Source organism: Chaetomium strumarium (genome assembly GCF_033439665.1).
Source record: "Chaetomium strumarium strain CBS 333.67 chromosome Unknown B0T15scaffold_7, whole genome shotgun sequence".
In the NCBI taxonomy this organism is placed as follows: Eukaryota; Fungi; Ascomycota; class Sordariomycetes; order Sordariales; family Chaetomiaceae; genus Chaetomium; species Chaetomium strumarium.
This window is the reverse complement of record NW_026944435.1, coordinates 2,911,052-2,935,997: the sequence shown is the minus strand read 5'-3', so window position 1 is coordinate 2,935,997 and position 24,946 is coordinate 2,911,052. Positions and strand designations below refer to the sequence as shown.

At 56.9% G+C, this 24,946-nt stretch overlaps 10 protein-coding genes across 10 annotated transcripts; 3 read left to right on the top strand and 7 right to left on the bottom strand.

Annotated features, from left to right (window-relative positions):
* Positions 1–48: 48 nt before the first annotated feature.
* On the bottom strand, positions 49–1,911 carry B0T15DRAFT_505774 (uncharacterized protein; the record flags this gene model as incomplete). Its single annotated transcript, XM_062867539.1, has 4 exons — positions 49–1,069; positions 1,136–1,261; positions 1,372–1,579; positions 1,649–1,911. The coding sequence occupies 4 exons, from the start codon at positions 1,909–1,911 to the stop codon at positions 224–226; spliced, it is 1,443 nt and encodes a 480-aa protein (XP_062718567.1). The 3' UTR covers positions 49–223.
* Positions 1,912–2,400: 489 nt separating this feature from the next.
* B0T15DRAFT_315069 (cytochrome P450) lies at positions 2,401–4,802 on the bottom strand. Its single transcript, XM_062863978.1, has 5 exons — positions 4,493–4,802; positions 4,178–4,432; positions 3,391–4,110; positions 3,251–3,332; positions 2,401–3,181 (listed from the first exon to the last, which is right to left on the bottom strand). The coding sequence occupies exons 1-5, from the start codon at positions 4,605–4,607 to the stop codon at positions 2,575–2,577; spliced, it is 1,779 nt and encodes a 592-aa protein (XP_062718566.1). The 5' UTR covers positions 4,608–4,802; the 3' UTR covers positions 2,401–2,574.
* A 720-nt stretch (positions 4,803–5,522) lies between these two features.
* B0T15DRAFT_315067 (uncharacterized protein) lies at positions 5,523–8,123 on the bottom strand. Its single transcript, XM_062863977.1, has 4 exons — positions 7,533–8,123; positions 6,266–7,473; positions 5,790–6,203; positions 5,523–5,738 (listed from the first exon to the last, which is right to left on the bottom strand). The coding sequence occupies exons 1-4, from the start codon at positions 8,031–8,033 to the stop codon at positions 5,732–5,734; spliced, it is 2,130 nt and encodes a 709-aa protein (XP_062718565.1). The 5' UTR covers positions 8,034–8,123; the 3' UTR covers positions 5,523–5,731.
* Positions 8,124–8,316: 193 nt separating this feature from the next.
* On the bottom strand, positions 8,317–10,618 carry B0T15DRAFT_315054 (uncharacterized protein). The gene is made up of 2 exons (XM_062863976.1): positions 10,170–10,618; positions 8,317–10,103 (listed from the first exon to the last, which is right to left on the bottom strand). Exons 1-2 carry the CDS (start codon positions 10,307–10,309, stop codon positions 8,372–8,374), a joined length of 1,872 nt encoding a protein of 623 aa, XP_062718564.1. The 5' UTR covers positions 10,310–10,618; the 3' UTR covers positions 8,317–8,371.
* A 1,021-nt stretch (positions 10,619–11,639) lies between these two features.
* Positions 11,640–12,380, top strand: B0T15DRAFT_403144 (uncharacterized protein; the record flags this gene model as incomplete). The annotated part of the gene is made up of 2 exons (XM_062865192.1): positions 11,640–12,050; positions 12,111–12,380. The coding sequence occupies 2 exons, from the start codon at positions 11,640–11,642 to the stop codon at positions 12,378–12,380; spliced, it is 681 nt and encodes a 226-aa protein (XP_062718563.1).
* A 1,297-nt stretch (positions 12,381–13,677) lies between these two features.
* Positions 13,678–14,772, top strand: B0T15DRAFT_315030 (uncharacterized protein). The gene has a single exon (XM_062863974.1). It carries the CDS (start codon positions 13,780–13,782, stop codon positions 14,590–14,592), a length of 813 nt encoding a protein of 270 aa, XP_062718562.1. The 5' UTR covers positions 13,678–13,779; the 3' UTR covers positions 14,593–14,772.
* Positions 14,773–15,301, bottom strand: B0T15DRAFT_315031 (uncharacterized protein). The gene has a single exon (XM_062863975.1). It carries the CDS (start codon positions 15,228–15,230, stop codon positions 14,952–14,954), a length of 279 nt encoding a protein of 92 aa, XP_062718561.1. The 5' UTR covers positions 15,231–15,301; the 3' UTR covers positions 14,773–14,951.
* A 545-nt stretch (positions 15,302–15,846) lies between these two features.
* Positions 15,847–17,424, bottom strand: B0T15DRAFT_314945 (uncharacterized protein). Its single transcript, XM_062863973.1, has 2 exons — positions 16,432–17,424; positions 15,847–16,354 (listed from the first exon to the last, which is right to left on the bottom strand). The coding sequence occupies exons 1-2, from the start codon at positions 17,012–17,014 to the stop codon at positions 16,125–16,127; spliced, it is 813 nt and encodes a 270-aa protein (XP_062718560.1). The 5' UTR covers positions 17,015–17,424; the 3' UTR covers positions 15,847–16,124.
* A 1,557-nt stretch (positions 17,425–18,981) lies between these two features.
* Positions 18,982–22,252, bottom strand: B0T15DRAFT_314817 (peptidase S8/S53 domain-containing protein). The gene is made up of 3 exons (XM_062863971.1): positions 22,038–22,252; positions 21,631–21,978; positions 18,982–21,569 (listed from the first exon to the last, which is right to left on the bottom strand). Exons 1-3 carry the CDS (start codon positions 22,155–22,157, stop codon positions 19,290–19,292), a joined length of 2,748 nt encoding a protein of 915 aa, XP_062718559.1. The 5' UTR covers positions 22,158–22,252; the 3' UTR covers positions 18,982–19,289.
* Positions 22,253–24,114: 1,862 nt separating this feature from the next.
* Positions 24,115–24,636, top strand: B0T15DRAFT_403914 (bola protein; the record flags this gene model as incomplete). The annotated part of the gene is made up of 1 exon (XM_062865232.1): positions 24,115–24,636. The coding sequence occupies one exon, from the start codon at positions 24,115–24,117 to the stop codon at positions 24,634–24,636; it is 522 nt and encodes a 173-aa protein (XP_062718558.1).
* Positions 24,637–24,946: the final 310 nt, after the last annotated feature.

The window sequence follows — 24,946 nt, the reverse complement described above, 5'->3', positions numbered from 1 at the left end:
TATATTTTTTTTTATTTTTATTTTTTTTTTTTGGAGAGGCGGTGCATTAGAGCGGAATGGTAATAGATCTTTGGGCTAGAAAGATTTAAAAGGGGAGGTTACTAGGTACTTGCTACCTGTAGACGGGCCACGGTTCTAGCTTGTCTAACACATCCGACCATCTACCTATCTGATAAAGATATGATAAGTCTAGTAGTAACTACTAGTAGCCGCCAATGTTCGGTCAATGCCCTCCACTCCAGACTGCGCGGACGCTCTGTGGGTTATGAAACACATCCTCCGCATCCCATATCTGTTTCAGCGCCTGCAGCTGCGGCAGGTTGGTGCCCCAATAGTGCCGCTGCGCATCGGACAGCGCAGGATCCACGTATCCCGGGTATGTCCCCTCTGCGGCCGGAGAAGCGCCCAGGATCTGAACATGGAGTTGGTCGACGAAGGTCTTGGCCCTCTGGTCGAGGTACAGGCCCGCCATGTAAGACTGGTAGTACAGCACCTTGTCCCGGTGGGCAAAGGCCGTGGCATTCATGGCCACGTCTGCCACGGCGCCGCCCGACGCGTCGAAGATGACGAACCAGAGGTCGGCGCCCATGTGCTGGTCGTCCACCCACTCGAACAAGGCACGCACCCTGTCCGGCGTCGGCAGGTCCTCCCGCCGGAAGGCGAGGCTCTTGGAGCGGAAGTGGATGGGGATGTCGGACAGGGCCAGCGCCTGCTTCTCGGCGACGTGGGTCAGGGACCCGAGCCAGTCCGAGATGGTGATGGAAGGCTGCGATCCCATCGCCTGGGAGAGCCTGGCGGGAATGCCCGTGGCCCGGAACTCGGCCTCGGTGCCGTGGAAGGTGCCGGTGATGAGGGCGCCCAGGGGCATCATCGTGTACAGCGACGCGAACCGCCGGTCGAGAGCCGGGTCCGCCACTAGGTCCTGCCACGCCGAGTAGGAGCTCGCCATCGTGGCCTGACTGCCGATTGCGATCGTGTAGTCGTACTGGACAATGGTGGCTGGCTCAGGATTCGTCCGGAACACGAATTCGGTGATGATGCCGAACCCAGAAGCGGCGCCCTTCAGCGCCTGGTTACGAGAACATACATGTCAGCATTGAGGACCCAGAGTGCGTTTATCATGATTCATACGTACCCAAAAAAGATCCGGATTCCTCTCGTCGCTCGCCCGCTCAATCCTCCCGTCGGCCGTCACGACCTCCACCTCGACAACATGATCCAAGCAGGACCCCCACATGCGCGAGCTGGGGCCGAGTCCTCCCTGAAAATCGCATCGTATCGCGGCCAATGTCAGCTTCTACATTTAGACGGACGTCAAGCGAGAAAAAAAAAGAAAAAAAAAAAAAAAAGGGCATCAGAATCATCACCCACAATCGTGGCATGCCCGCCGATGCCAATGCCCGGAGACACGCCCATGGCAATGGCCCGCCCGCCCGCATCATGCAGCTTGTGCGCCACGTCCTTGAGGTGCGTTCCCGCGCCGACCGTGGCCAGCCACGTCGTGTTGTCCACGCTGAACTGCTGGAAGTTGACCAGGTCGATCGACACCGCCCCGTCCACGCCGCCGAGTCCGTGGTTGCTGGGAAAATCCGACCATCAGTACCTTTCCTATTCAAACTGATACCGTGATACATGATTGATAACATACCCGTATGAATGACCCCCCGACCTGGCCTGCACCTTGACGCCGTAGGCCGCAGCGCACTGCACGACGCCCGCTACGTCCTCGGCCGTCTGCGGACGCACCACGGCCGCCGGCGTGACTTGGATCTCGAGGTTGTACGGCTTGACCCAGGCTGCCTGGTACACCGGGCTATCCGGAAATCCGGCGAATCTAGTCCTGCCGTTGCTGAGTGCTTCGATGCAATCTCGGAGGCTATCTCCCGTGTGAGTGGAGAATGTGTTGCCCATTGTTGAAGAGGTTGAATGAGAGACTGATGAGGGCAACAGGAGGCTGCTGTTGTTGGAGGGCGAGAGGACTGCTTGGGTTGGGTTGGGTTGCGTGGCATTGAGAATCGGGACTAAGAGGAACAAACCGTGGAAAAGGCAGAATTGAAGTTGAGCAACGATCCGGGGCAGGAGGACGTACCGAGGGCTCTGCTTCCCTCATCATTGGAGCCGGGACCTTGTTACCTTGGTCGTTACAACCTTCCATACTGGTCGAGCTTGCATCTCCCCTGGCAAGAGAGACTGAAGCACACGGCAGGGAGCTTCGAAGTCGAACCATTTCCACCTAGGCATGGCACGAGAAAAGTCATACCTTCCGCGTAAAAGCTGTTAGACAATCAACTATACTAAAGAACTATAGAACCAAAGAAAGGGCCTTCCCGTCCTGTCCATGATGTCCAACCTATCAGGCCATTTCAGGCGGTACGGAACATCCAGTGCTCCTTCTCAAAATATGCCTACCAAGCTGATACCATTCAACACTGTCAACCGCATCAAAATCCAATCCGTCCAGCAAAAAGAAACCCCTCAGCGTCGAAACTGATCACAGGCCTGGCGCAGTCATCGGCGATCCCGATCAGAAGTCCCGTCCGGGGCCTCCAATTCCACCAAGTGCCAATCCTCCTCTCAATGATCGTCGGTGGACCAGGTCCTCCGGTGGGAGCACGCCGCCGACTGGTTTTGGTCGACGGCAGGGGCGGACGGCTCCAAAGCAGGCGACAACTGCCCATCGCTCCCCCCGGCGCACCGCACATCCGTGTCGTAATCGCCGTAGATGCGCCGCCCCAGGTCCGGCTCGAACTGGCTGATGTCCAGGGGCCGGATGCCATCACCGGTGGGGAGCCACGGGTCGCGAGCGGCCTCGAACATGGCGCGCATGCGCTGCACCTTCTCCTCGGACCGCGGCACCGCGTCGAACGGGAACTGCACGGGCTTGGCGATCAGCAGCGGCGTGTAGTCGAGCCAGTGGACGGGCTTCTCCTTGTTGGTCTCCGGGTCGATCTGCTTGCGGATGTCGAACGCCCACGCCAGCCCGCCCATGGTCAGGAACAGGTCTTGCTCCACGACGGGCACGCCCTGGCAGGTCCGGCGGCCGAAGCCGAACTGCGAGAAGCCCGCCAGGTTAGGATAGTGCGTCAGCGGCTCGCGGTAGGTCGGGTAGTCTGGGTTGAGCCAGCGGTCCGGGTTGAACTCGTCCGGTTGCGGGTAGGTTGACTCGTCGCGCGTGATGGCCCTGGGTTGTTTTTAATTCAGGTTAGCGTTTTGTCACACTACACTGCAGTTCCATGAGATCATAACATACCACTCCAGCGCGTGGATCGTGGCACCGGCTGGGACAAAGTATCCGTCGTAGACGTCGTCCGTTTCGACGGCATGGGGGATCCCTGCATGTTTCTATCAGTACTTCGTTCGGTTTGTACTGTCAAGGGAAATAAAACATACCCGTCGGCACAGGCGGCCGCCACCGGATCACCTCCTTGACCACGGCCCTCAACAACGGCAGGTTCTCGCGGTCCTCCCACTGCGGACACCTGCCCTGCAGCACGCGGTCGATCTCGTCTTGCAGCTTGCGCTGCCACTTCGGGTAGTGGCACATAGCCAGCAGGTAGCTCTGGATCGGGCTGCCGATGGTGAGGGCCCCGGCGATGGCCATGAGGCCGACCACGTGCATGGCCTCGTCCTGCTCCCCCCACTTCGTCCGCTCCCGCTCGTCCGGGCTCTGCTTGCTCTCGAGGAAGGTCCGGATGAAGCTCGGCAGCGGCCAGCCCTCGCGAATGCTCTCTGCGGCAAAGCCGACGTTGGCGCGGAACGCCCGGTCCTCGAGCTCGTGCCGCCGCGCTTCCTTCTTCTTCCACGGGCTGAGCGCCGCGGGGACATGGCGGAGGAAGCCGATCAGGTTGGGCAGCGCGCCTGACGGGCTGATCGTCTCGAGCAGGCCGAACGTGGTGTGGCGCAGGATCTGGCTGGGGCGCGGCGTGCCCCACGAGAGGCGCGAGATGGTCCGGCTGGTGAACTGCTCAATCCATTCGAGGTACTGGCTTGCGTCGTGGTACATCAGGTACAGAAAGCGGTCACGCTCGCGGGTCGGGTACGAGTGGAGAGAATCGAGGGCGCTGACGTGCATCAGATGGTTACAGAGTTTCCGCTGACGCTTCCATGTGTCTTGTGTCTGGGATGAGCATTCGGGGAACTAGATGCGACGGTTGAGAAGGGAAGAACGCAAACGTACCGGTCCGTCCCAGGAGGGCGAGGTAGTCACCGCTGGTGCGGTTGTCAGGCAGGCCCGGTATCAAAGGCCGGTCCGAGTAGATCGCCGCTCGCTTGGAGAGAAGGTCGTGGGCAACCTTCTCCGACGAGATCCAGACGTGCACCGAGCCGAAGATCTTCGACTGGTAGATGGGCCCATACTTCTTGCCCCATTCGTAGAATTTGAGCCACGGCGCCTTGGCCGGGACGTCGTGGACGCGACCGATGTAGGGAAGGCCTAGAAGGTGTCAATAGCTTGACGGTGTGTGAAGCCATAGACGAACGGATGGAAGCTCACCCCAAGGCCCTGGCAGCGGCCGCACACCCGGTGGCAACCTCCGCTGCTCAAGATATCGCTGTACTGCCAGGAGAGTCGCGCTGATGATGATGAGGATTAACAATAATGTGAGCATCCTGAAAGTTGGTCGTTCAGAATCAAAAGGAATGACGAGAAACGACAGGGTCAAAACGCAGGTGGACGTTGTGTGGAAGAAACGAAACGGTGAAGGAGGCGAGATGGACAAGTCACGGGAAAACTGTGGGTTATCCGGCAGGCGCCATGGGTCTAGGCATCATACGCTCAGGTGGCGGACGTCCGAGGGCATGGAAGCTGCGAGGCGCTGAGAAGACCACTGTGGAATCCCCCAACAGCCCGCGGCTTCCTGGGCGGCTTTTGCTCCGAGCCCGCGGCATGCCAGGTCGCAGGCATCAATGAGCCCCTCATCGTCTGATGTTGGTCTCTCTTGCTTGCACCCGCTCGCCGCTCGGACTCCCCTTCACTGAACTGCGCCTCTTCTGGAATCGATGACGTCGGTGAACTGCGGGATAGCTGGAAGCCGTGGCTTCACGGATCCGGGACGGTCTGCACGACAAACCATCCAAAAACTGACGTTGGCATTGTTATCGGCCTGTTACTGTACGCGTCGTCAGTTTACCATCGTGAGACCGAGCCCTCGTCGGAGGCTGCCCGCTTGGCTCCTCTCACGACCAAGAACACCACGCAGACATGTGACGCGCATGGTGGCATCAACGAGAACAGTCTTGACGTTAGTGCTCCACACAAAACACCCGACGGCGGTGCACACAGTCAGCAAACGGACGACCCAGGCGGTACAATAGCGAGTCACACCTCCCAACAAAAGGCCTTGGGTTGGTATAACCGCTGCGGAGGAGTAACAGTCCGAATTTCCCGTCTGCAGGCGCTGGTGGCGTCTTTGGACCCGTGCTGGGCAGGATATTGATCACAGTGGTAAAACGGAATATATTCGTACGTTGTTCGGTACTGTGAGGCTTTCGGTGGCCGAGCCGGGCCCGGCATCAAGTGCGGGGCCGCCGGTGCCCCATGTAGTCCGTACTGTGCAACGTTAGACAATTGAAGCGGCCGAGAAAGCTCAACACTGGACGATTTCGCAGCGCAAATCGGAACTGAGAGGAATACGGGAGCAACCCCCCTGTCGACCTGATCTATTCTTGTCGGAGAAGCGCAGGCGTTTGCGCCAGTATCTAGCCATCAGCTACCCACTCAAACATCCCGATTTTACATGCTACAACTGTCAGCATTATGTAATTCAAGCCACAGAGCCGGGATCACTTACCGTTCAACAGGACTCAACCCCAACAAACGCATGCCATTCCCTAGCACAGTATGCGCGGCATCGTAGAGCGCCATACGTGCCTTCATCAGCTCCCGCTCGCTGCCCACAACCTGGAGGTGGTCATAGCTGCTGCTCAGGGCGTGCGTCATCTTGAACAAGTAGGTCAACACCGTCGTTGGCTCCAACGTCCTGAGCGTGTTTTGGACAGTATCGGGCCACTGGGCAAGCAGGCGGACAATGTTGATAGCATGCGTCTCCGTGAGGAGAGATAGATCGGCACTAGCCAGGTCCTCGTCGCTGAGCCCTGCGCGGCGGCGGATCGAGGACACACGCGCGTGCGCGTATTGCAGGTACGGGCCGGTATCACCCTCGAACGACGTCATCGCGTCCATGTTGAAGGTGTAGTTGTTGATCCTATCCCACCGGTTAGCCTTGTTCACCTGTCCAGTTCTCGAGAAGGTGGAGGAGAGACATGCCTCTTGCCTGTCATGTCCTGTACCATGACACTGCTGATGCCGAGTGTGTCGGCCGTCGCCTCTGGGTTAGCGACCTGGTTGTACTTGTCCTCGTTCTTCCTCATGGTCTCGTGCATCTTGTCGGCGACATCGCGCAGGATGTCGTCGAGGAACTTGACGGTGCCCTTGCGCGTGCTCATGCCCAGCACCAGACCGAAGTTAATGTGCTGGCACTTGGCGGCAATCTCCTTGTGCCCCAGCAGCTCGATGATCTTGAACAGTTGCCTCAGATGGAGGTCCTGGGCCGATGCTACGACGTAGATCATCTGGTCGAACTTGTACTTCTCGTGCCGGCTAAGCAGCTCGCTGATGTCGCGAGTCAGGTACAAGGCAGTGCCGTCCCGTTTCCTGACGATGGGCTTCTCGAGGCGCTTGCCCTCCTTGCCCGGCACAAGCTCCGAGAAATCGACAATCATGGCGCCCTTGTCCTCCTTGCAGATACCCTTCTCCTCCATCTCCTTGCCAATCTTTTCCATCGCCTCCTCGGATACTTGGCTTTCACCGCTGTACTCGTCGAACCTGATGTTGAGACGAGCGTACGTTTGCTGGTAGCGGGTGATGCTCAGATCGCGGAACCGCTTCCACTGGGCCAAAGCCGCAGGATCCCTATCCGTCATTTTCTTGAAGTACCGGCGGGCCTGCTCGTCCAGGCTGTTCGCCTCCAACTCGGTCACGTCCTCGCCGTCCTGTTTCCGCTTCTCGATCTGCTCCTTCTCGGCCGTCATCTCGCTGTTGATGCGCACGTAGAGTTGGAACAGGTGGTTGATAGGGTCCTTGTTGAGCGCCTCCTCGTCGCCGTATTTCTCGAATGCCAGAGCCAGGAGACCGTACTGCTTGCCCCAGTCGCCGAGATAGTTTATCCTGATCACCTCCCACCCGGCACGCTCGTAGAGATTCGCCAGGAAACCACCAATGATTGTGCTGCGCAGGTGACCGGCATGGAATGGCTTCGCGATATTCGGCGAGCTGAACTCGACAATGATGCGCTTCTTGCCCTTGCTGGGGCCCTTGGGGTCCCTCATCCCGTGGAACTTGTTGCTGCCGAAGTCAGCCGCGTAGTGCTGGATCATCGGGATGACGCTCTGGACAATTGGGGCGCCCTTGACGTAGAAGGCCAGGAAGTAGTTGATCGCCGTCGGCTTCTCGAACAGGGGGTCATTTTCGGGAAACTAAGGTATGGCCAAAGTCGTTAGAAGCTGGATACATGATGCGGCGTGCAGCTCTTCACCTTCTCAGCCCATTGCTTGGCCAGCTCGTCAGGCTTCTGCCCCTTGATCCGGAGCGCAGGCGCGGCTAAGATGAGGTCACCCTTTTCGAGGCTCTGCGTCCATGACAGGGCCGGGTAGATGATCTTGTGGTCCACCCCTGTGATCTCGGCGAGGACGTTGGAGAGGTGGGCGCGGTAGAAATCGAACGGGTTGAGCTCAGGGTAGCAGTTGGTGTACTTCTCGGCGATGGCTTCGAGGCTCATGCCGTCGACCCTCTGCACAAGCCGGTCGATCGGGCTCGGTGTACTCATGGTCGCAATTGTGCGAGTCTGGCAGAAGCGTGCGTTTTGCGTGCGATTCAAGACGGCCCGGCCGTGTGGGATGAAAACGTTAAAGGAGGGGTTCCAGAGGTGGGGGAGAAAGCGAGAACGTCGAGTCCTGGTGAATGACCTGGTCGCTAATAAAAGGGATGACCCAAAAGAAGAGAACAAGTGAGGGTAAGCTATCGGGTTAAGCGTCATGGAGAGGCTTGCCCCGCCAGGAATTTCTTCTTTTTAGCAACGCAATTCCTTTGAGAACTTCACCGGCAGCCGCCGCTGGAATCACTGTTGTTGACTCACAGAAGCAACCCAACCAAAACTTCGAAAAGTGTCCCACAATTGTTGATATCGACCAATCAGACGTCCAGAGAAGAGACAGGGGTGAGATGGGTGCGATGGCGGGGTAACGATGATGCGGCGCAGAAGTCGGAACCCCCTGACGCCGGCGCCGAAGTCACTTATATCGTGGCGCATGGACACAAGACAGTACTCCTCGATATCCTCTGGTGAACATGGGAGTCTCAGGTCGATAGATAGGACTAAAAGCTATACTCCTCGACAAACAGATGTATCCCCTGGGCCCCTGTCCCCTTGTGCACCGCTCGCTCGTCCGACAGAGCAGCGACACAATTCCGCACCCTGGAAGCCAACGATGGCCCGCCGCAGACAACCACACTGGTCTCCCCACCGGTTGCTTCGACAGCCTCCCGGATGAACGCCTCGACATCTGGCCGTACGGACGAGTGGAACACATGGGAATCGGTGCTCGTATGGCTCTCCCTCCGTGAACTCACAGGCGCGGTTTGCTCCACATCGCCTTGTAACCCCGCCGTAGCCTTCTCGCCCGCCTGCTTTCCGAGATTGCTTCCCGATGATGAAGCAGAAACAGCATTCACCGTCTCAATCCTGGTACCGGTGCGGCCCAGATCCTTGGTGAAGTCCGTTGGGCACTGGGTGACGGCGATGTGCACGCGGAGCTCAATGCCGACCTCTGTCGCACGCTCAATCAGCTCGTGGAGCCGCGAGACGTAGAAGTCGATCTCCTCCCCTTGCTTCGCTGCAAGCTGGAAGTCCACTCGCTTCACACATCTGGCCGTTCCTGACTGCAATAGGCCCTCCAGAATGGGAAGCGTGAATGAGGCGCCAGTTGACGCCGAGATGAGGACGATGGTTTCGTATATATCTAACCGGGGCGGCAAGCCATACGGTCCCGAAACGAAAACGGTCAGTTGCTCTGTTTTCCCACCTTTCGCGGCAAAGTCATGGAGTCGCCGAGAGAACCCGTTGTGCTTGCGGACGACAAGCTGGATGCTGTTGCAGATGCACGTGTCTGGCAGTTGATGAGCGCAAGCGATCGTGTATGGGTGTGCCTCCGCCAGACCGATCCGGGGCGCCCACAGGTAAAGATGCTGGCCAGGCCGCCACTTAAAGTGTACGTCCTTGATCGTCATCACGGTGATAGAGCCGCCCACAGCCCTCACCTGAGCCTGGTGCCCGATACGCTGACCCCCTTTACACCTCGACTTATCCGGGAAGAACTTGATGTTCTGCCAAAGAAGCAAGGCGATGCGACAGGCGCGGTCGAAGCACAGGGCGGCGATGGCGAACCAGACGTTGTACCGTGCGCTGGCCGGGACGTGGACGTATATCAGCCACAGAAAGATTATGGCGCTGAGGATATGCTGGAGAACGAAAAGCTCGTAGGCCATCCGTCTGAAAGGGGCAAGGCCTGACACCAGGGTCCAGAGAAGGATCGCCCAGGCACCGAACCCGTACTTGACCATGGGCATCATCTGCAGTTCATACTCGACGAAGTCGGAGCGCACCCAGTCATCGTAGAAGTGCCATCCGTGAACTGAAGCCGTCACGAACATGGTACGTCCAACCCATCGGTGCAGCCAGTTGAGTCGTTCGTGACTCGTCCCAACCAGGAAGCCCACGATATTGCACTTGGATGCAAGCAAGTATAGGAGCGGCACCTGTGTAACCGTGACCCAGGCGTTCCGATAGCCGACGCGCTCCCAATGAAGGAGATCGTCGATTATTACGTTGTTCGAGGTCATCATGTAGATGATGATGATCCAGTAAGTCAGCAGGGCAATGATCCGCCCCAGCGGTGGCGGCGTCAGCCATGAGAACCCTCTGACGGATATGTAGACCTGAGGATGGCTGGCCTCACGGACGATGGCTGTGAAGGTGGCCCATAGCTCCAAAAAGGGATCGCTCGGTTTCGTGGGGAACTCGAGCGAGTTCGCATCTCTTCTTCGTAGCCTGATACAAGGTTAGCAACGACTTCGTCTTCTCTTGTCACCCGACGTCTTTAACCAGGACACTGACCGCCTTTGCACCTTGTAGAAGTTGACCGCACGGATGACTACCAGCGCTCCCACGAATCCAGCGATAGTGTACCAGTAACGGTGGGCCAAGTCGGCATTGACCGATGACCACATATTCGATCCATGGTCCATGCCCTCCATCTTCGCGGATTTGGTGACTGCCAGGCAGTCTTCCAGTCCCCGCTGCGATTCTTGGAGACCTGACTTGGCCAACCTGCGCGCTGACCGCGCCTGCCGTGTTACAGCTCCCTTTCGGACAAACACTCCAAGAGGGTTGCGCACAGCACCGCCCGACGTCCAGAAGTCGATATGAAGTGAACTGCCCGTCACCTGTGTCGCCGTTGCCTCGTACTCCGCGTTCGAGAAACCACTGCGTCAGCTTTCGTGAGCAGTTGCGGCGCGGCGCAACGCTACCCCGTTCTCTAAATTATTGGAGATCAAAGGCAGACAAACACCTCAAAACGAGATATAAGCGTAGTATTCCACTTGGGACGGATCAAACTTCGCCGTGCAATTTCGATTCGCTTTGCAGCCGGCCTCCATGTATGCTCCGGGTCGCGGCAGTGGATAAAGCAGACGATCCGATGATATAAGTTTCACCCCGGGAAGGTTAAATGCCAGTCAGCAGCTCAGGTCTGGACTTCGGCAGCGGTCCGTTCACCACCCCGCTCTGACAAAGTGCTCTCACAGTCTCGTTACTCGAATCCACAGGTGTGGCACACATGTTTCCGGGAATGGAGGAGTTAACTCCAACTCTGCAATGCGACAACCGTGCCTCTTGGTTGAAGATGCGAGAGCAGGTTGTGAGTGGTTGGAGTGCGCCAGAGGTCTGGGCAAACAATTTGCTCAAAACCCCTCGCTCGCGGGAACGATACCGGATGCGGTTATGTGGCTAACAACGCCAGGGCCTCGCCGCAGGAGTGACGCCATGACTCTGTCAGCTCGTACAATACATACCTACATCGGCCACTCTGATAGAGTGTTCTAGGACAGTACATTCCGAGAAATGGATATGTAGTATTAATAACTTGAAGATTATACTCGGTCGGCCGAATGACAATCGACTGCCTTTTGCGTGATCATTCTGAGATATCGGAACGTTGAAGTCTCAAGCCCTTTGGCCTTGGCGAGGAAAGCTTGGCGTTGCTTGCCGCGGGATGTGGTGGGGCGCCATCAAGGTTGTTGCGGGGTGCATGGGAAGCAACCGTTATCTCCGAAACAAAGCGTTCTCCCGCCCTACCGCTCTGCCTATGGCGCGCTCCGTCTGGTCCTTCCTGGCACCTTGTCCGTACCTGTGAATCCTTTCTGCAGTTTATCAGTCTCGTGTTCCCCTTGTTTCGACATCCAACGATTTCGCTCCTACTTCTGCTTTTAAAACTACAGGACGCAGAACATCCGCATTGGATAAAGCAACACTACCGTACCTAATTCTTACAACGGACCCGTTACATCTTACGCTCTTTGTCTCACCATGGCGACGCTTCGCTCTCTCGTCACCACGCTGTGCTTCCTCTCGGCAGCAAACGCGCACTTTACGCTCACGCAACCACCATCGCTCGAGGGCGACAGCTTCAACGAGGGCGCTGAGGACAACGCGCCTTGCGGTGGAGGGACGCCCGACTTGTCCTCGAACACAATAACGGATTTCCACGTCGATGGAGAGCCGGTTCAGGTCTTCCTGTCACATCCGCAAGCCAAATATCTGTTCCGCGGCACTCTCGACTCGAAGGCGTCCGGGAACTGGACGCAGCTGTTCCCGATCGTACAGCAGAGTGGACGCGGCAACTTCTGCGAACCGGCCGTCACCGCGCCGAGCGGATGGGTTGGGAAGAAGGGCTTCGTCGGGGTCGCGTGCAATGCGCCAGACGGAATGCTGTACCAGGTGGGTCGCACTTGAATTTGAGAAGGCGCAGTTTCCCATTGCTAACTATGACGCGTACAGTGCGCGGCCGTCAACTTCGTCTCGGGCTCCAGCACTTCGACCTGCACCAATGGAAGCTCTGTGAGCGCGAGTATCGACACGGACGCCGCCCTCGCTGCCCTCGTAGGCGATTCCAGCTCGACAGGCGGCCCGAGCTCAACGTCCCCCAACCCCGCGGCCACTTCATCCCACAATGCAGCTCCTTCGTTGCTAACGCATGCTACCGGTCTCCCGATCGGGAGCATGGCGGTGACCGTAGTCATGCTCCTCTTAGGTGCGGCACTTTTGTGAGCACCTTCCCGCGCATCGAGTGGTTTTGCGGGACCGTCAACCCCGCGTTGTGCTAGGACAATGCAGAAACAGAACGCCTTGATGGGGAAATCAGTCTGGGAACGACTACCAGCAAAGCGAGACAATCACAAGTTCACAACGTCTACTCTTTCAGGCCTAATGCCGAAAACTTGCCTCGGTATGGAGCCGAAGTCGAGGTCGAGAACTCATAGAAACGCTGACTCGAGAAGTCAAACGCTGCGGGCTGTTTGGGGGATCATCACCTGGTCTTGGATGGTCACCTGCTTGTACAATACGTCATCATCTGTCTCTCTGGGCCTGAGGACAATCGCACTACATCCGATTACAACGAAGGGCGAGATGGGAGAGGCCGTCGGTCTGGATATAGCGATATAGCTATGGTTCTAGGCATGTAGATACTAATGCGAAGCAAATCATGCTTTGAAATACCCCTCACCTACTAGGAGGCTTCAGAACTTATAGTCATAATACGCCATCTTCTACGCTGCCTATTTGCAGAAGACATAGTTCACTATACAATGGACACTTGAAGCATATGGACGATGTCTAGGCTGAATAAAGGATCCTTCGAGTGAGATTACGCCTACTCATAGACGCGCAACCCTGCCGTCATGGGTTTACATGTGACTTGGCTGCCGATGTAGCCGATGCCTCGAAACATCTTCAAGCTATGAATCCTGCGCAGTCTTATTATCATCTATCCTCTCTTTGGTATCAACGAGTCCTACAGCTTACGCTCAGCCATGATGCCTTCTCCAGCACGAGCGACATCGCAGCAGTTGAGGATGCCCTAATTACTACTTCTACTGGTAGGTGGTAGGCATTCGTGGTAAAATATAAGGCTACTGACCACACTCCAGTTGCGACGAGCAATCGGGGTCATTGATTTTATCAATTCGATCGGCGACTACTGGTAGCAACAACCTTGCAACAATGAAGTTTCCACTGCCATGGCGCTGGAAACTAAGGACTACTCATCAGCCGTTGACTCATCATGTGTTCCTATGAATACCTTATTGGACAAACTTCCGCCGTCCTCACGGTAGGATTCCACACCTGTATGTCCTCACTGAATCCGTCGTTCCGATTGGGTGTGGCCGGCGTACCTCGGAGTCAAAATTCCAGGTTGGCCTCTCCGGCGTCACAAACGAGGCGAAATCCGCAGACCACATAAGGCAGCCAGGATGAAAGGCTGCCCGTTTGTTCTGAGAGATGTATTCTGGCGCATGGCTATAAAGGGGAGTGGAGTGCGATTACCGCTGAGCCGGGCCTCCCCATCCCAAACTCAAAGATCATTGTTCGCACTCTCACCACTCCATCCACTTCTCATCGAACGAGGTACTCAATCGGTGCCAGCGGCCGAAGAACCACCATTTTAATGCCCTCTCCATCTTTCACCGGGACCAATCCTTCCACCAACACAACCACTGACCTTTCGCACCAATTGCAAGGCGTCACCCTAGGCAACAACAACAACAATCCCCTCTCCGAAGTCAACTCCAACTTCAATGAGAATGAGAATGAGAACGAGAACGATACCCCCACCACATACACATACACCGAAAGACCAACCCAGCAATGGGATCCCACAATCGACGCCATCTGCAGCGTAATACGCACCGCCTTCCCCTCCAGCCCGCACAACCCCGTCACCACCACCACCACCACCCGCCCCGACTTCCAGTCCTACTGGCACGGCGTGTTCACACAACTCATATCCACCGTCGCCGCGGACGCAACCATCCCTCAACACCTAACCTCCCCGCCGGTGAAAGACTTCGAGATCAAGGTCTTTGACAGGGGCCACGTCGGTGGGTGTCCGTGCTGTCTCCCGGACGTGGAAGCCAACATCCTCTTAGAGAACGAGGATGGGGTGACAAAGGTTGATTTTGTGAGGGGGGTGAGGGATTATTTGTTTGCGGGGGATACTACTAGTAGTACTAGTAGTAATACTGTGCCGTTGGTGAATACGGAGGATGTGGAGATAGAGATGGAGACGGCGCTTGTGTATAGCGCGCAGTGGATGAATCCGTTTCTGAATCATCGGGGCGTGCCGGAGGTGTTTTTGTATTGTTGTTCGGCGGGGCGGATGGAGGAGATTTTGAAGGAGGAAGAGGAGGAGGAACGAGATGGGGAGAAGAAGATGGAGGATGAGATGCCGAAGGGCAGGCCGAGGACTAGGAGAGCTTGAGGACAGGGGTAGAAGATACGGAAAGATACTGTAACTCACCTTGGATGCTGATTCTCTCCTCTTTACTATTAGTAGGTTGGTAGTATTGACCTACCTTCGAGAAGAATGGCACGGAAATAGTGCGAAGGTTCCGAGTTTTCCACGTCATCCCATTTTCTTTCAACTTGGTTCCTGAATAAACGCTAAAGCATAGGGTATCATCACCCAATCGCCGGCCTGCGGAGAGTTTTCCTGACATATAAAAGCGTAATCATAAACACCAACACCAACCAAATAAACAACGCAACACAAAACCAAACAGTCATTCCATCGTGTCCCATGAAGCCCAAACCAGCACCAATGTACCGAAACGGCCGGAATCAGGACGTGCTGCCGGTGCTGCCGGTACTGCCCCGTCTCCCATCCTGCCCCGCCCGCGCAGAGCGCAGCCGCTCAAGCCCCGCATTGAGCGCGTTATCCAGCGCTAACCTGAGGCCGGACACCCAGGGGCTGTGTGGTTGTGGTTGTTGCTGCTGGTGATGAGGCTGACGGGCGGGGGATGGGTCGCGGGTGTTGGGCAGCGAAGGGTAGTGGTGGTGGACGCGGGTGAGGCGCTCCATGTCCTCGAGCATCATGTGGTAGTACTCTTCGTCTTCCATTTTTTGCGGGGTTTGGGAGACAAGATTTGGTTGTGCTGCTGGATGGTACTAATTAGTGTAATTAGCATGTGTTGGTTCAGTGGGTAATTGAGATACATAGAGATGGGGAACGTACCCAGGGGCCGAATGAGTTCCGTCCTTTTTCCGATGTTCAATTAGCAAATGGTGAAAATGCTCGGTGAGTGTCAAGTTTCTTGGATTTGAAGATGTTCAGCTGTGATGGCGATGGGCGGGATGAAGCAAGGAGCAAGCACGACGCCTTTTATGCATTTTGTCGGTGACAGGAGAGCAATTCATGGCACCACATCGTATCGTGAAGCTGAATGAACCTGAATGATCGAGGTGCCATTGGCGTTGAACCCCGAAGTGGAAGTCAGGAGACGGAGAGTGTCGGGTCGCCATATCGGATGATGTAGGAGCAATTGCTCGGCCCTGTTAGCTGACAGATCATGCGAGGAAAGCATGCCAGTTCCACTCGAAGATAGCGCTTCAAAGCTGCGCTGCTGATAACTGGGTGAACTCGCCTTGGCATAAGAGTTTTTGAAACCTTAATTCTTAGACGCGACAGCGAACCCAACGCAAGGAAGTCAGTGAGGGGCAGCGCTTGTCTCGTGAGTTGCGAGACGTTTTCCAGCAAACCAGAAAGGATGGGCACCTCTTTCCTCAAAGCCTGAGTTTCAAACACCAACTCGGAGATATGCACAACGACCATTTCAATCACACACACACACAGCGCGGGAGTTAAACGATTTATTCAACTAGTTACAAATGAAGTTTACAACCCGTTTTTTGGAGACCACCACCGCGAGACGCCAGCAGACATCAGCGCATCCAAGACATCATGACTTGTCCTTCCTAGCACTCCTTTTTTCAATCATCCACTCTTCCGCTCTTTTAAGCCAGGAGCTTCAGGAGGGTGCCGAGCAGGCCGCCGACAAGCGAGCAGGTGTTGGTGATGACGGAGAGGCAGGCGTGGATCTTGACGACAATGTCGGCAAGGTCGACGTGGACGTCGACCTTGAGGTCGGCAATGATGGCCAGGACGGCCTTGACGACGACGTTGCCGATCTGGGCGATGATGTTGAAGCAGGCCTTGAGCTCGGCGCCGACGGCAATGAGAATCTCTGTGTTTTGAAATTTGGTAAGCGTGCATTCTTTTTTTGACAAGTTATCTCTAAGTTGGGAATGGTTCGTCACATACCAGCCTTGAGAGCGAGGATGGCCTTGAGGCAGACCTCAACCTCGGCGACGAGAGCCTGGATCTGGGCAACCAGCTTCAGGACAACCTCGAGATCGGCGGCGGCAATGGCATCGACATCGACAGTGAGGCCGTTGAGCTTGACCTCGGCGTCAAGGAGAACCTTGAGGTCGGCGTTGAGCTCGACAATGACCTTGAGCAGGGCATCAACGTCGATGTCGACCTCGGCGATGATCTTGGCGATCAAGTCGAGCTGGGCCTTGACCTTGGCCTCCACCTCGACAACGACGTCGACGACGGCGCCAACGACAACAGTGAGACCGCAGTCTCCGTCGCAGTCGGACCCGGAGCCGCCACCGTGGCTCGGGACACTGGTGGCGGTGGCGGTCGCCACGGCGCTGGTGATGGTGGTGCAGGGCGTGGACACGCTGGGGAGGCTGGGCAGGCTGACGGAGGGGAGCTTGCCGCCGTCCTGGCACGGGCACGGGGCCGCGGAGGGAGTGGGCAGGGTGCGAGCTTCCTGGGCTGGGGCAGCAATGGCGGAGCCAACCGCGAAGGCGGCCAGAGCGGTGCTGAAGAACTTCATTGTGCTAGTGTTTGGTTGGGTAGAAAACGAGTGTTGGTTCGTCTGAAAAGAGTGACTAAGGTCTGAAATATTAGGTAGGTAATAGGGTATAGTGGTGAAACGATTGGCACGCTGAGAAGTTGCAGCTGAGGATGAGAGAGGAAAGGGAAGGCCATCGAGAGGGCGATCTCGTCCTATTAATACTCATGTCTCGTGATGGAGCTGTTCTGCTCATCACGAGTCCACGACCCTGTCCTCGGGCTCCCCGTCGGCCAGAGCTTGGATGGTGATGGCCGCCAAACATTTCCCCGCTGGCCGGGGCCGGTGTGCATGGTTACGGCAAAGCCTCTCGCATACGTTACGGCACAAACAAGTGCATGCCAGGACTCCGCTCTCTCTTAGCCCAGGGGCATGGTGTTGATTGCAGATCCCAATAGCCTCGGCCAAGACCTCCACAGTCGGCCGTGATCACCAGCCCTATGGCTCAATCCGGCAATGGTAGAGATGAGCCGCCGAACTCCACTGCTTCAGTTAAGGCAGATTGTCTCACCATCTCGTTAGTCTGTTTGCTGGTGCGGCGACCTGATAAACTCAGCCTCCAAGCCACAGTCGTATCATGGAGTCATCAGGGACAAGCTGTGAGGGAGAAGAAATGGGCCTCCCGGGCTTCTTCCACGTGTGGTGTTCACTAACTACCGGTATGTGGTTGCATTACTGTGTACACTAGTGTAGTGTAGCTTCCTAGTCGTATTTGTGCAGCGCAGATCTCGTGGAGATCATTCTGGGTCCAGAACGCAGTGCGCGCAGTGGAGTCTGACCATCAGATGAAACCATGGGATGTACGGAATGAACATCGCTGTCATGTTGGTACGGCTCCCTGAACGATGCTCCAATATCGCAAGCCAGGTCCCAATCTGCCTGGTCCAACACGAACTGTTGCCCGTCGCTGCAATTACACGTTTGTTGTGCAGCGCCCTAGATCCGATTACGAGCGAAGTTTGCTGCGACCGTTATCAGGGTCTACATCCCCTTGCAGCCACAAAATAACGGCCTGCAGGAGCGCTCGGACAGCACCTACAGGAAAACGCAGGACCGTACAGTACTAATGCAGGGCGTTGTGTTCTTTGCATGCAGGTGGTTACACTAGGCTATGACTCGCTGAGTAGCTCCCTTGACAACGCCGTCGAACCTGTCTCCTGGGCACCCGCCCTTTTTCGAAGGGATAACATTCAGGTATCGAAATTTGTGAGCGGTGAGGTGAGCCTTGATCCCCTCCAGCCGTCTGCGGTCGGCAATGGACCCTGATAGATGGTGGGTACCGTAACAGCGTTACCGATCCAGGGTAAATTTCACAGTATATTACGGTATGTGTAACGGAACACTGTCCGAACGAATGCCGGCCGGCTATCCGTTACACTAGCTTCTGATCCCCCAGACCCTCGATCCGTAGGATCCGGCCGGCAGCTGAGTGCCGTTCCCCGTCAGTGGATCCCCCATCCTCTCAGCTTCCTGTTCCTGTGAATGCCATCCACCTATGGAATACTCGGAATGTAACAGAAACAAAAAGCTGCCCTTGTCGATCGGAGAAGATCCTCCTTCCCGTCCACTACAACTGTATCGCTGCACAGCTGAGATGAGATGAATGTCAATGAATATGAACAAGAAATGCACAACCATCATAAGATTGTGCCAATGAATGCACTCAGGTCATGTCAGTCTCGGGCCCAAACAAGCCGCCTGCCCAAACGGCTGAGCGGAAAAGTGTCGATCCCTTCTCCAAACTCCAACAAATGAAATCTCCCTGCCCGGGATTTACCGGTGGCCGGACTCGCCCCTTTTCTTCTCAGCGTAACTAACTATAGCGTAACTAACTACACTAGATAGTAACTAGCAGAGGCCAATGGAGACAGGCTTGCACTGGCCTTGTTGACCGCGCGGTACTTATTAGCCTCATTTCACTGAACCACGGATCATTCCGTCCGGTTCTTCCCAAGGGTTCCAACTGTCTGGATCGTATCTCCTGAACAGGATGCGGCGGAACATAACAATCCTTGGATATCGACGCCTATTACCCCATGATAGTTAACTCTCATTTTGCAGCCATCTTCACCCGCAGATCCGAATCCAACTTCTACATAGTATCATATTATGCCTTCGTTTTATTTCGCCCCATCTCGTGTACAAATATTATATGTCAGATCCCATTCAGCTCGCATCACCTACCCCCCCTGGCTTCTCCCGAGCCCACAACCAAGTTTGCCCCACCATCTGCATCTCGTAGTTTTACCTGAGTTGATCAACATGAATCCGCTCCTCCCGGCCCATGTCCATGCCCTTTCCCCTTATCCTTATGCTTATCCACATCTGCCCCCCTCGGCATGTACCTCCCCCACCTCACCTTCTTCGTACCTGGCGAGTCAAGGTACTCGATCGCAAACGGCACCGTCTCGGTGGCATCATACTCGCCGGCCTTTTCGGCGTTGCCAAAGATGCGCAGCGCCTTCGCTGCAAGCTTGTACTGCCCGGCGGGCGCGTAGCTCCCGTCGTCCATCTCGCCGTCCCAGACGAACTCGAACGTGCCGCGCGGATTCCACTGGATGGGCGAACCCTCGGGCTGACCGAGCGTCTTGGTATCCAGGACTTTCTTTGCACCGGTGCAGTTGCTGAGAGGGATGACGTCGATGCGCACGAGCGGGGAGCCTAGGGAGAGCGTGACGACAAACTTGGGCTGCTCGGTCCGGTTGGCGTAGGACGTGTCGTTGCCGAAGCCCGGCGGCGGGAGGACGAAGACCTCGTTGGCTTTGACGGGCGTGTTCTCGTCGTCGCTGGCCCGGGCGAGCAGCGTGTTGCTGGCGTCGAGCACCACGTGTGAGTGCATGCTGCCTGCGACGCCCAGGTAAGGGAGCGAGAGGGCCGAGCCGTCCGAGCCGTTGATGGCGATGTAGCCGGAGTAGACGGGCAGGCGCTTCGTGTCGAGGCCCTTTGGTGCGGTGGCCGTCACGGTGATGATCTTGCGGTGGCCCGCCGGGATTGTGACCTTGTTGGGCGCGAACGAGAGAGTCGCAAAGTCGGCCGTCAGTTCGTTGGGGAAGGCGGCGGGTGTGATGGAGCTGTCATCCGCGAAGGTGTAGGCAGTAGCCGCACCGATGTTACTCAGCTCGTAGGTGACTTCAGTCTTGCCCGTGTTAGAGATGCTGAAGTTCTGCACCTTGTTGAAGTGGTCTGTGTCGTTGAACGATAGGCTCGACACACTGAGGAGGGTCGTGGCATGCGCTGCATCCCAAGCCTGAAGCAAGCCGCCGCCCTGCTGCGGGACCGGCGCGAGGAACGGGAGAGACTGTCCGTTCAGCCGGAACAGGTTTGGATGTGCCGTAGACGACAGAATGCTTTCAAGTTCCTTGGGGTCCTTGATGCCGCGGACGTTCATCAGCAGGGCGTAGATGGCAGCCGCAATCGGGCAGGCCATCGACGTCCCGGAGAGCACGCCATACGAGCCCAGAGCACGGGGGTACGTGGACAGGATCATGCCTCCCGGAGTCGAGAATTGAGGCTTGACTTCAACCTCCCAGGTGGGACCCCAGCTGGTGTAGTCGCTCAGGAAGCCCCCAGTGGCCGTATTGTTCACGTAAGAGAGGAACTTGCCGGCCGTCTTCGGGTCCGGCATGTTGACCACTACCTTCTCGCCAGCTTCCAGGGCGCCGATCCACGATGCGCCTTGCTCGGCCGTGACCATGGCCACGCCTTTTATGCCTTCCACGGCTGCCGAGACGCTGGCCGTGCCGACCGCGTTGTTGTAGAACATGACGTACTTCGCACCCTTCGCGGCCGCGTTGGTTACCTTCTGTACGAAGGTGCAGCTGCCGCGGCGGACCAGGACGATGTAGCCGGAAAGATCCGGGGTCGAGTCCGGATACGGGTCGCATCCATTCGCCGGATCGGTCGTGTTGAAGTTGACGGCCCACAGAGGGAGGCTGACATCTGCCCAGTCTGCCGGCTCGCCAGGGGTGAAGCCGAAGAACTCGGTGCTGCCGTTGACCGAGAAGGAGCCGTTGCTGAGCAGCGAGGGGGTCATGCTGTTGTCGACCGAGGCAATTGCCGTGACCTTCTTACCGTTGGCAGCAGTCGACGCATAAAAGATGCCGGCGGCGCCGTCATTACCGGCCGAAACCACGCAGGGGACGCCCATCTCCACGATCCGCGACACGACCACGGCCCAAGGATCCTCGCCCCAGCCGGACGGCCCGCCAATCGAGGCCGTGATGATGTCGCTGCCATCCTCGTAGGCCATGTTGTACGCAGCGATCAGGACATCGTTGGGGGTGTCGCCATCGCAGCCAAAGACGCGATACGAGCCCACAGTGACGTCCGAGGCGGCTCCAATGATGCCGTACGGGTTGTTGGTCTGCGCCGCGATGATGCCGGCGACATGCGTGCCGTGGCCCTGGCAGTCGAGCGGATCCGGGTCCGGCTTGGGTGTGTTGGAGCCGTTGAAATCATCACCGACGAGATCGGAACCATACGAGACCAAGCAGCCGGGTCCGAAGCAGCCGCCTAGAGCCGGGTGAAGGTAGTCTGTCTGTCTCAGCGTCAGTAACACCTCTGTCATGCTCGCTTGTCTGCAAACAGGCGCCACTTACACCGGTGTCGATGATGCCAATCTTGATACCCTTCCCCGTGATCCCCGCGTCCCTGAACTTGTTCACCTGTGTCATCAGATGCGGCGAGAAGGTGTCATTGCCCTCCTCCCGCTTGGCAATGAGCTCCTGGACGGCATCGCCCGTGGAATGCACGACGTGGTGGGGCACCGGGTACCGTCGCACAGGAAAGACGCGCTTGACCGTTGGCATGCTGGCCACCTTGGCCGCCATGCTCTCAGCATCCTTGACGTCCTTGAACTGGATGGAGGCACCCTTAAACAACTTGAAGCGCAGGTCCTTACGGAGCGACGCTTTCCCTCCGAGAGTATTAACGAGTGCGTTTGAGTCCTGGAAGGGGGTTAGCCTCGGCCGTCAAAGAGTATCCGGGCCAGAGTCAACAAGCTCACCTGATCCTCGGCATACTCCACAACGTACGCCCCGGGGACGACGGGCGGCGTGTCGGGGGCGACAGCCCGGGCGACGGACGTGGCCGCCAGGAGCACGGCGGCTAAGTCCAAGCGCACCATGATGCAGGAGGCGATCTGTCCAAGGAGAGGAAGCGTCGAAGCGAGTGACCGGGACCGACGCGCAGCTGGCGAGAGAAGGAACAGCACTCAACACTGGAGGTTGCGGACCTGTATCCCTCCCTCGGACAAGACCGCATGGGTGACCGAGCTGGTGGCATGGTGGCACTTATATAACCAGGCATGCACCCGGCATGCCGCGACGTGCTTGTCGTGTTTCCTCAGGGGTAATGCATTGTCTCTCGCTTCCCCGCGCAGGAACGTCAAGGCGAGGTTGCGGCCGAATTTACCCAAATTCTTATCGCCCGCTCAATTGGCCGACCTCATTGGGCAAGAGGCAGAGGTTCGTCCCGCGACACCCGCTGCGGTCTTGCTCGAGAAGGCAGGTCGGCCATGTCGCAAGCGTGGAATGCTACCCCCGATACGGCATGAGATCTCGCGCCAAGCTGTTATTAAATTGTACCACCGTGAACCGCGGGGATTGTCTGGGAACAGCAACTGCATCCGGGCGGAGAAAACAACGCGGTACAACGAACCATGATTTGCAAAGCGGGTGATGCACTTTGGACGATCCGAATCAGGCTGACCATGGCGGGGCCGGGTTTTTGCTCCTTCAGAAGCGATTCAGGGCCCTCGCGGCTCGAACGGAACAGAAGACGACGTCGCGATCGATGATCATCAATCGGAGAACAGCGGTGGCTTCAACTTCTGCCTGACTGCTAGCGAGCCTCTGCCGGCATCCGCGCGGTCGGGTCCCAGTGCCGCTTCAGGCAAGTGAAAACACAAGCTTCGCGAGGGAGGCGTGCCAACCCCTGCCTTCCACGCGCTGTGAATCGCCGGCCTCCGCGACCTCGATGCATTTGGAGCCTGAACGGACTTGGAAGGAGACCAGGAGACAGACAAACCACTCACGTTTCTCCCGGCGCCAAGCATTGTTCCTGCAGCAAGCCGGCTCCGTCCCGGACAGACCTCCTCGCTCCCCGCTTAACCCTGGGCCCCTGTCATCCGTCCATGCAGTTATCATGGTTTGATATCAGCCGATGCATACTCCGTACACGCAGCCAGGACACCGCTGGAGATTCGGCGCCCGGAGGTGTTGGACTGATGCGAGTAGTTCTCAACTGCCCGAGGATAGCTCCTCATTGTCTTGTTGGTGCAATGCCTCCATACCGTTTGTGTGCATCCTTCTCGACCATCGCAGTCCCCAACGCGGTGGGTTCGGGTGTGATTCGCCCGCGTGGCGGTAGATAGTACGTAGTGGGGCCGTTTGTTATCAAGGCGGGCCAAGTGTGCCGACGCCGGCCGGATAATTCCATCTTGCGTCCCTTTAGGCTTTGACCGATTGTTGCTGTCACTCGGGCTGTCGGGCAGAGCATTCATGGCTCCATGGCTCCACAGTTGTGCTGGAGGGGCTGGCGGATACGAATACTTTACTGTGTAGATCCCATCATTGAGTAGTTACTCCCTGTCACAAGGACACCTTTACACACTGTAGGCATGGGTAGGTTGATAGCACCGAGTTGAGCAAGCCAAAGCTGTCACAATCAGGTCTGGTCGTGACACGCAGGTTTCAGTAGTTTGCGGCCGGATGAAATCTCAAACTTTGCTCTAGGTTAAGTTTCGAGGCGGAGATCGGAGACCGACCGCATTGGAGTCGATGTGCGGAGGAGCTGAGGTTTGGAGAAATGGAAAACTTGAAGGAGAATGCCAAGAGGCCGAAGGGAAAGGTGGGGTTACCCCAGAAGTGGCGCCCTTGAACCAATCAACAGTCGTCTGATTTGTAACTACGGAGTGTTCTGGTTCGTGAGCTTCCGTTGCTCTCCAGCAGAATAAAACTTTCGTGTCTTTCGAACTGATCGGTGAATTGTTGTCGTCGCCTTGTGGTGAGAGCTCGCATTGCCCAGAGTTTTGAAGCAATTCGCTGATCTTCAGCTCCAGTTACCAGTATCAGTCCACAATCATGATCTGCCGAGCTTGCTTGCGTGCCAGAGCCGCCCTTATTCCAACGAATGTCCGTCCCGCCGAACAAGATCTGCTTCGGGCGGCTCCAAGACGGCTACTTTCAACAGTCCGCCCGTGCCAATCTCAACCCCGCGTAAAAGCTGTGTATCCTTCGCCTCAGCTCTCGCAATGCCTCCGACAGACTTCCAGCGACAGACTCTTCTCTACTTCGGCTGCCTCGTCATCTGCCTCGGCGCAACCACAAGATGCGGCCTCCCCCTCTAGCGGCGCGCTACAAAAGCCGAGCTTCCTGTCCGAGGGCGAATCACTGGTCTGGGATAGGCTGGCCGCCGAGTTCGAACCTACACAGCTGGTGGTGCAGGACATATCTGGCGGGTGTGGGTCTATGTACGGCATTGAGATTAGCTCTGAGCGGTTCCGCGGCTTGACCATGCTCAGGCAGCAGCGGCTTGTCAACGCTGCGCTAGGGGACCTCATGAAGGACTGGCACGGCGTTCAGCTGAAGACGAGGGTGCCGTGAAGCGAAGGGTAATGGCTGGCTTATCCCCCCCCTCTAGTCTCTTCATCGCATTAGGAACGGAGTCTGGCGTCCTGTAGAAAGGGGCTTGAGAGGCAGCTTGTCAAGTCGATCAGCTATTTGCAGGTCGTTAGTCACTAATGTTGCTGTTTCACGTCCTACAGCTAAGAGGACAATGCAACGTACTTTACTCCCGCCGAACGGTGCTCGCGTTACCTTGTCCACAGCGGGACAGGAAACGCGTGACGTATCTCTCAGCTGCATCTCCTGATGCTTGGTATACAGAGATAGAACACGGCATACTCCGTACCCC

Coding starts and splice junctions, on each gene's coding strand:
- B0T15DRAFT_315054 (XM_062863976.1), bottom strand. CDS start 10,309: ATGGAGGGCATGGACCATGGATCGAATATGTGGTCATCGGTCAATGCC. Junction 10,104..10,169: donor TTCTACAAGGTGCAAAGGCG/GTCAGTGTCCTG, acceptor ACCTTGTATCAG/GCTACGAAGAAGAGATGCGA.
- B0T15DRAFT_314817 (XM_062863971.1), bottom strand. CDS start 22,157: ATGGTGCGCTTGGACTTAGCCGCCGTGCTCCTGGCGGCCACGTCCGTC. Junction 21,979..22,037: donor TGGAGTATGCCGAGGATCAG/GTGAGCTTGTTG, acceptor ACCCCCTTCCAG/GACTCAAACGCACTCGTTAA. Junction 21,570..21,630: donor TTGGCATCATCGACACCGGT/GTAAGTGGCGCC, acceptor ACGCTGAGACAG/ACAGACTACCTTCACCCGGC.
- B0T15DRAFT_315069 (XM_062863978.1), bottom strand. CDS start 4,607: ATGCTCACATTATTGTTAATCCTCATCATCATCAGCGCGACTCTCCTG. Junction 3,333..3,390: donor GCGGCCGCCTGTGCCGACGG/GTATGTTTTATT, acceptor AGAAACATGCAG/GGATCCCCCATGCCGTCGAA. Junction 3,182..3,250: donor ACGATCCACGCGCTGGAGTG/GTATGTTATGAT, acceptor AAAACAACCCAG/GGCCATCACGCGCGACGAGT.
- B0T15DRAFT_315030 (XM_062863974.1), top strand. CDS start 13,780: ATGCCCTCTCCATCTTTCACCGGGACCAATCCTTCCACCAACACAACC.
- B0T15DRAFT_315031 (XM_062863975.1), bottom strand. CDS start 15,230: ATGGAAGACGAAGAGTACTACCACATGATGCTCGAGGACATGGAGCGC.
- B0T15DRAFT_314945 (XM_062863973.1), bottom strand. CDS start 17,014: ATGAAGTTCTTCAGCACCGCTCTGGCCGCCTTCGCGGTTGGCTCCGCC. Junction 16,355..16,431: donor CATCCTCGCTCTCAAGGCTG/GTATGTGACGAA, acceptor TTCAAAACACAG/AGATTCTCATTGCCGTCGGC.
- B0T15DRAFT_315067 (XM_062863977.1), bottom strand. CDS start 8,033: ATGACGCTTAACCCGATAGCTTACCCTCACTTGTTCTCTTCTTTTGGG. Junction 7,474..7,532: donor CCAAGCAATGGGCTGAGAAG/GTGAAGAGCTGC, acceptor GCCATACCTTAG/TTTCCCGAAAATGACCCCCT. Junction 6,204..6,265: donor CAGGACATGACAGGCAAGAG/GCATGTCTCTCC, acceptor CCGGTGGGATAG/GATCAACAACTACACCTTCA.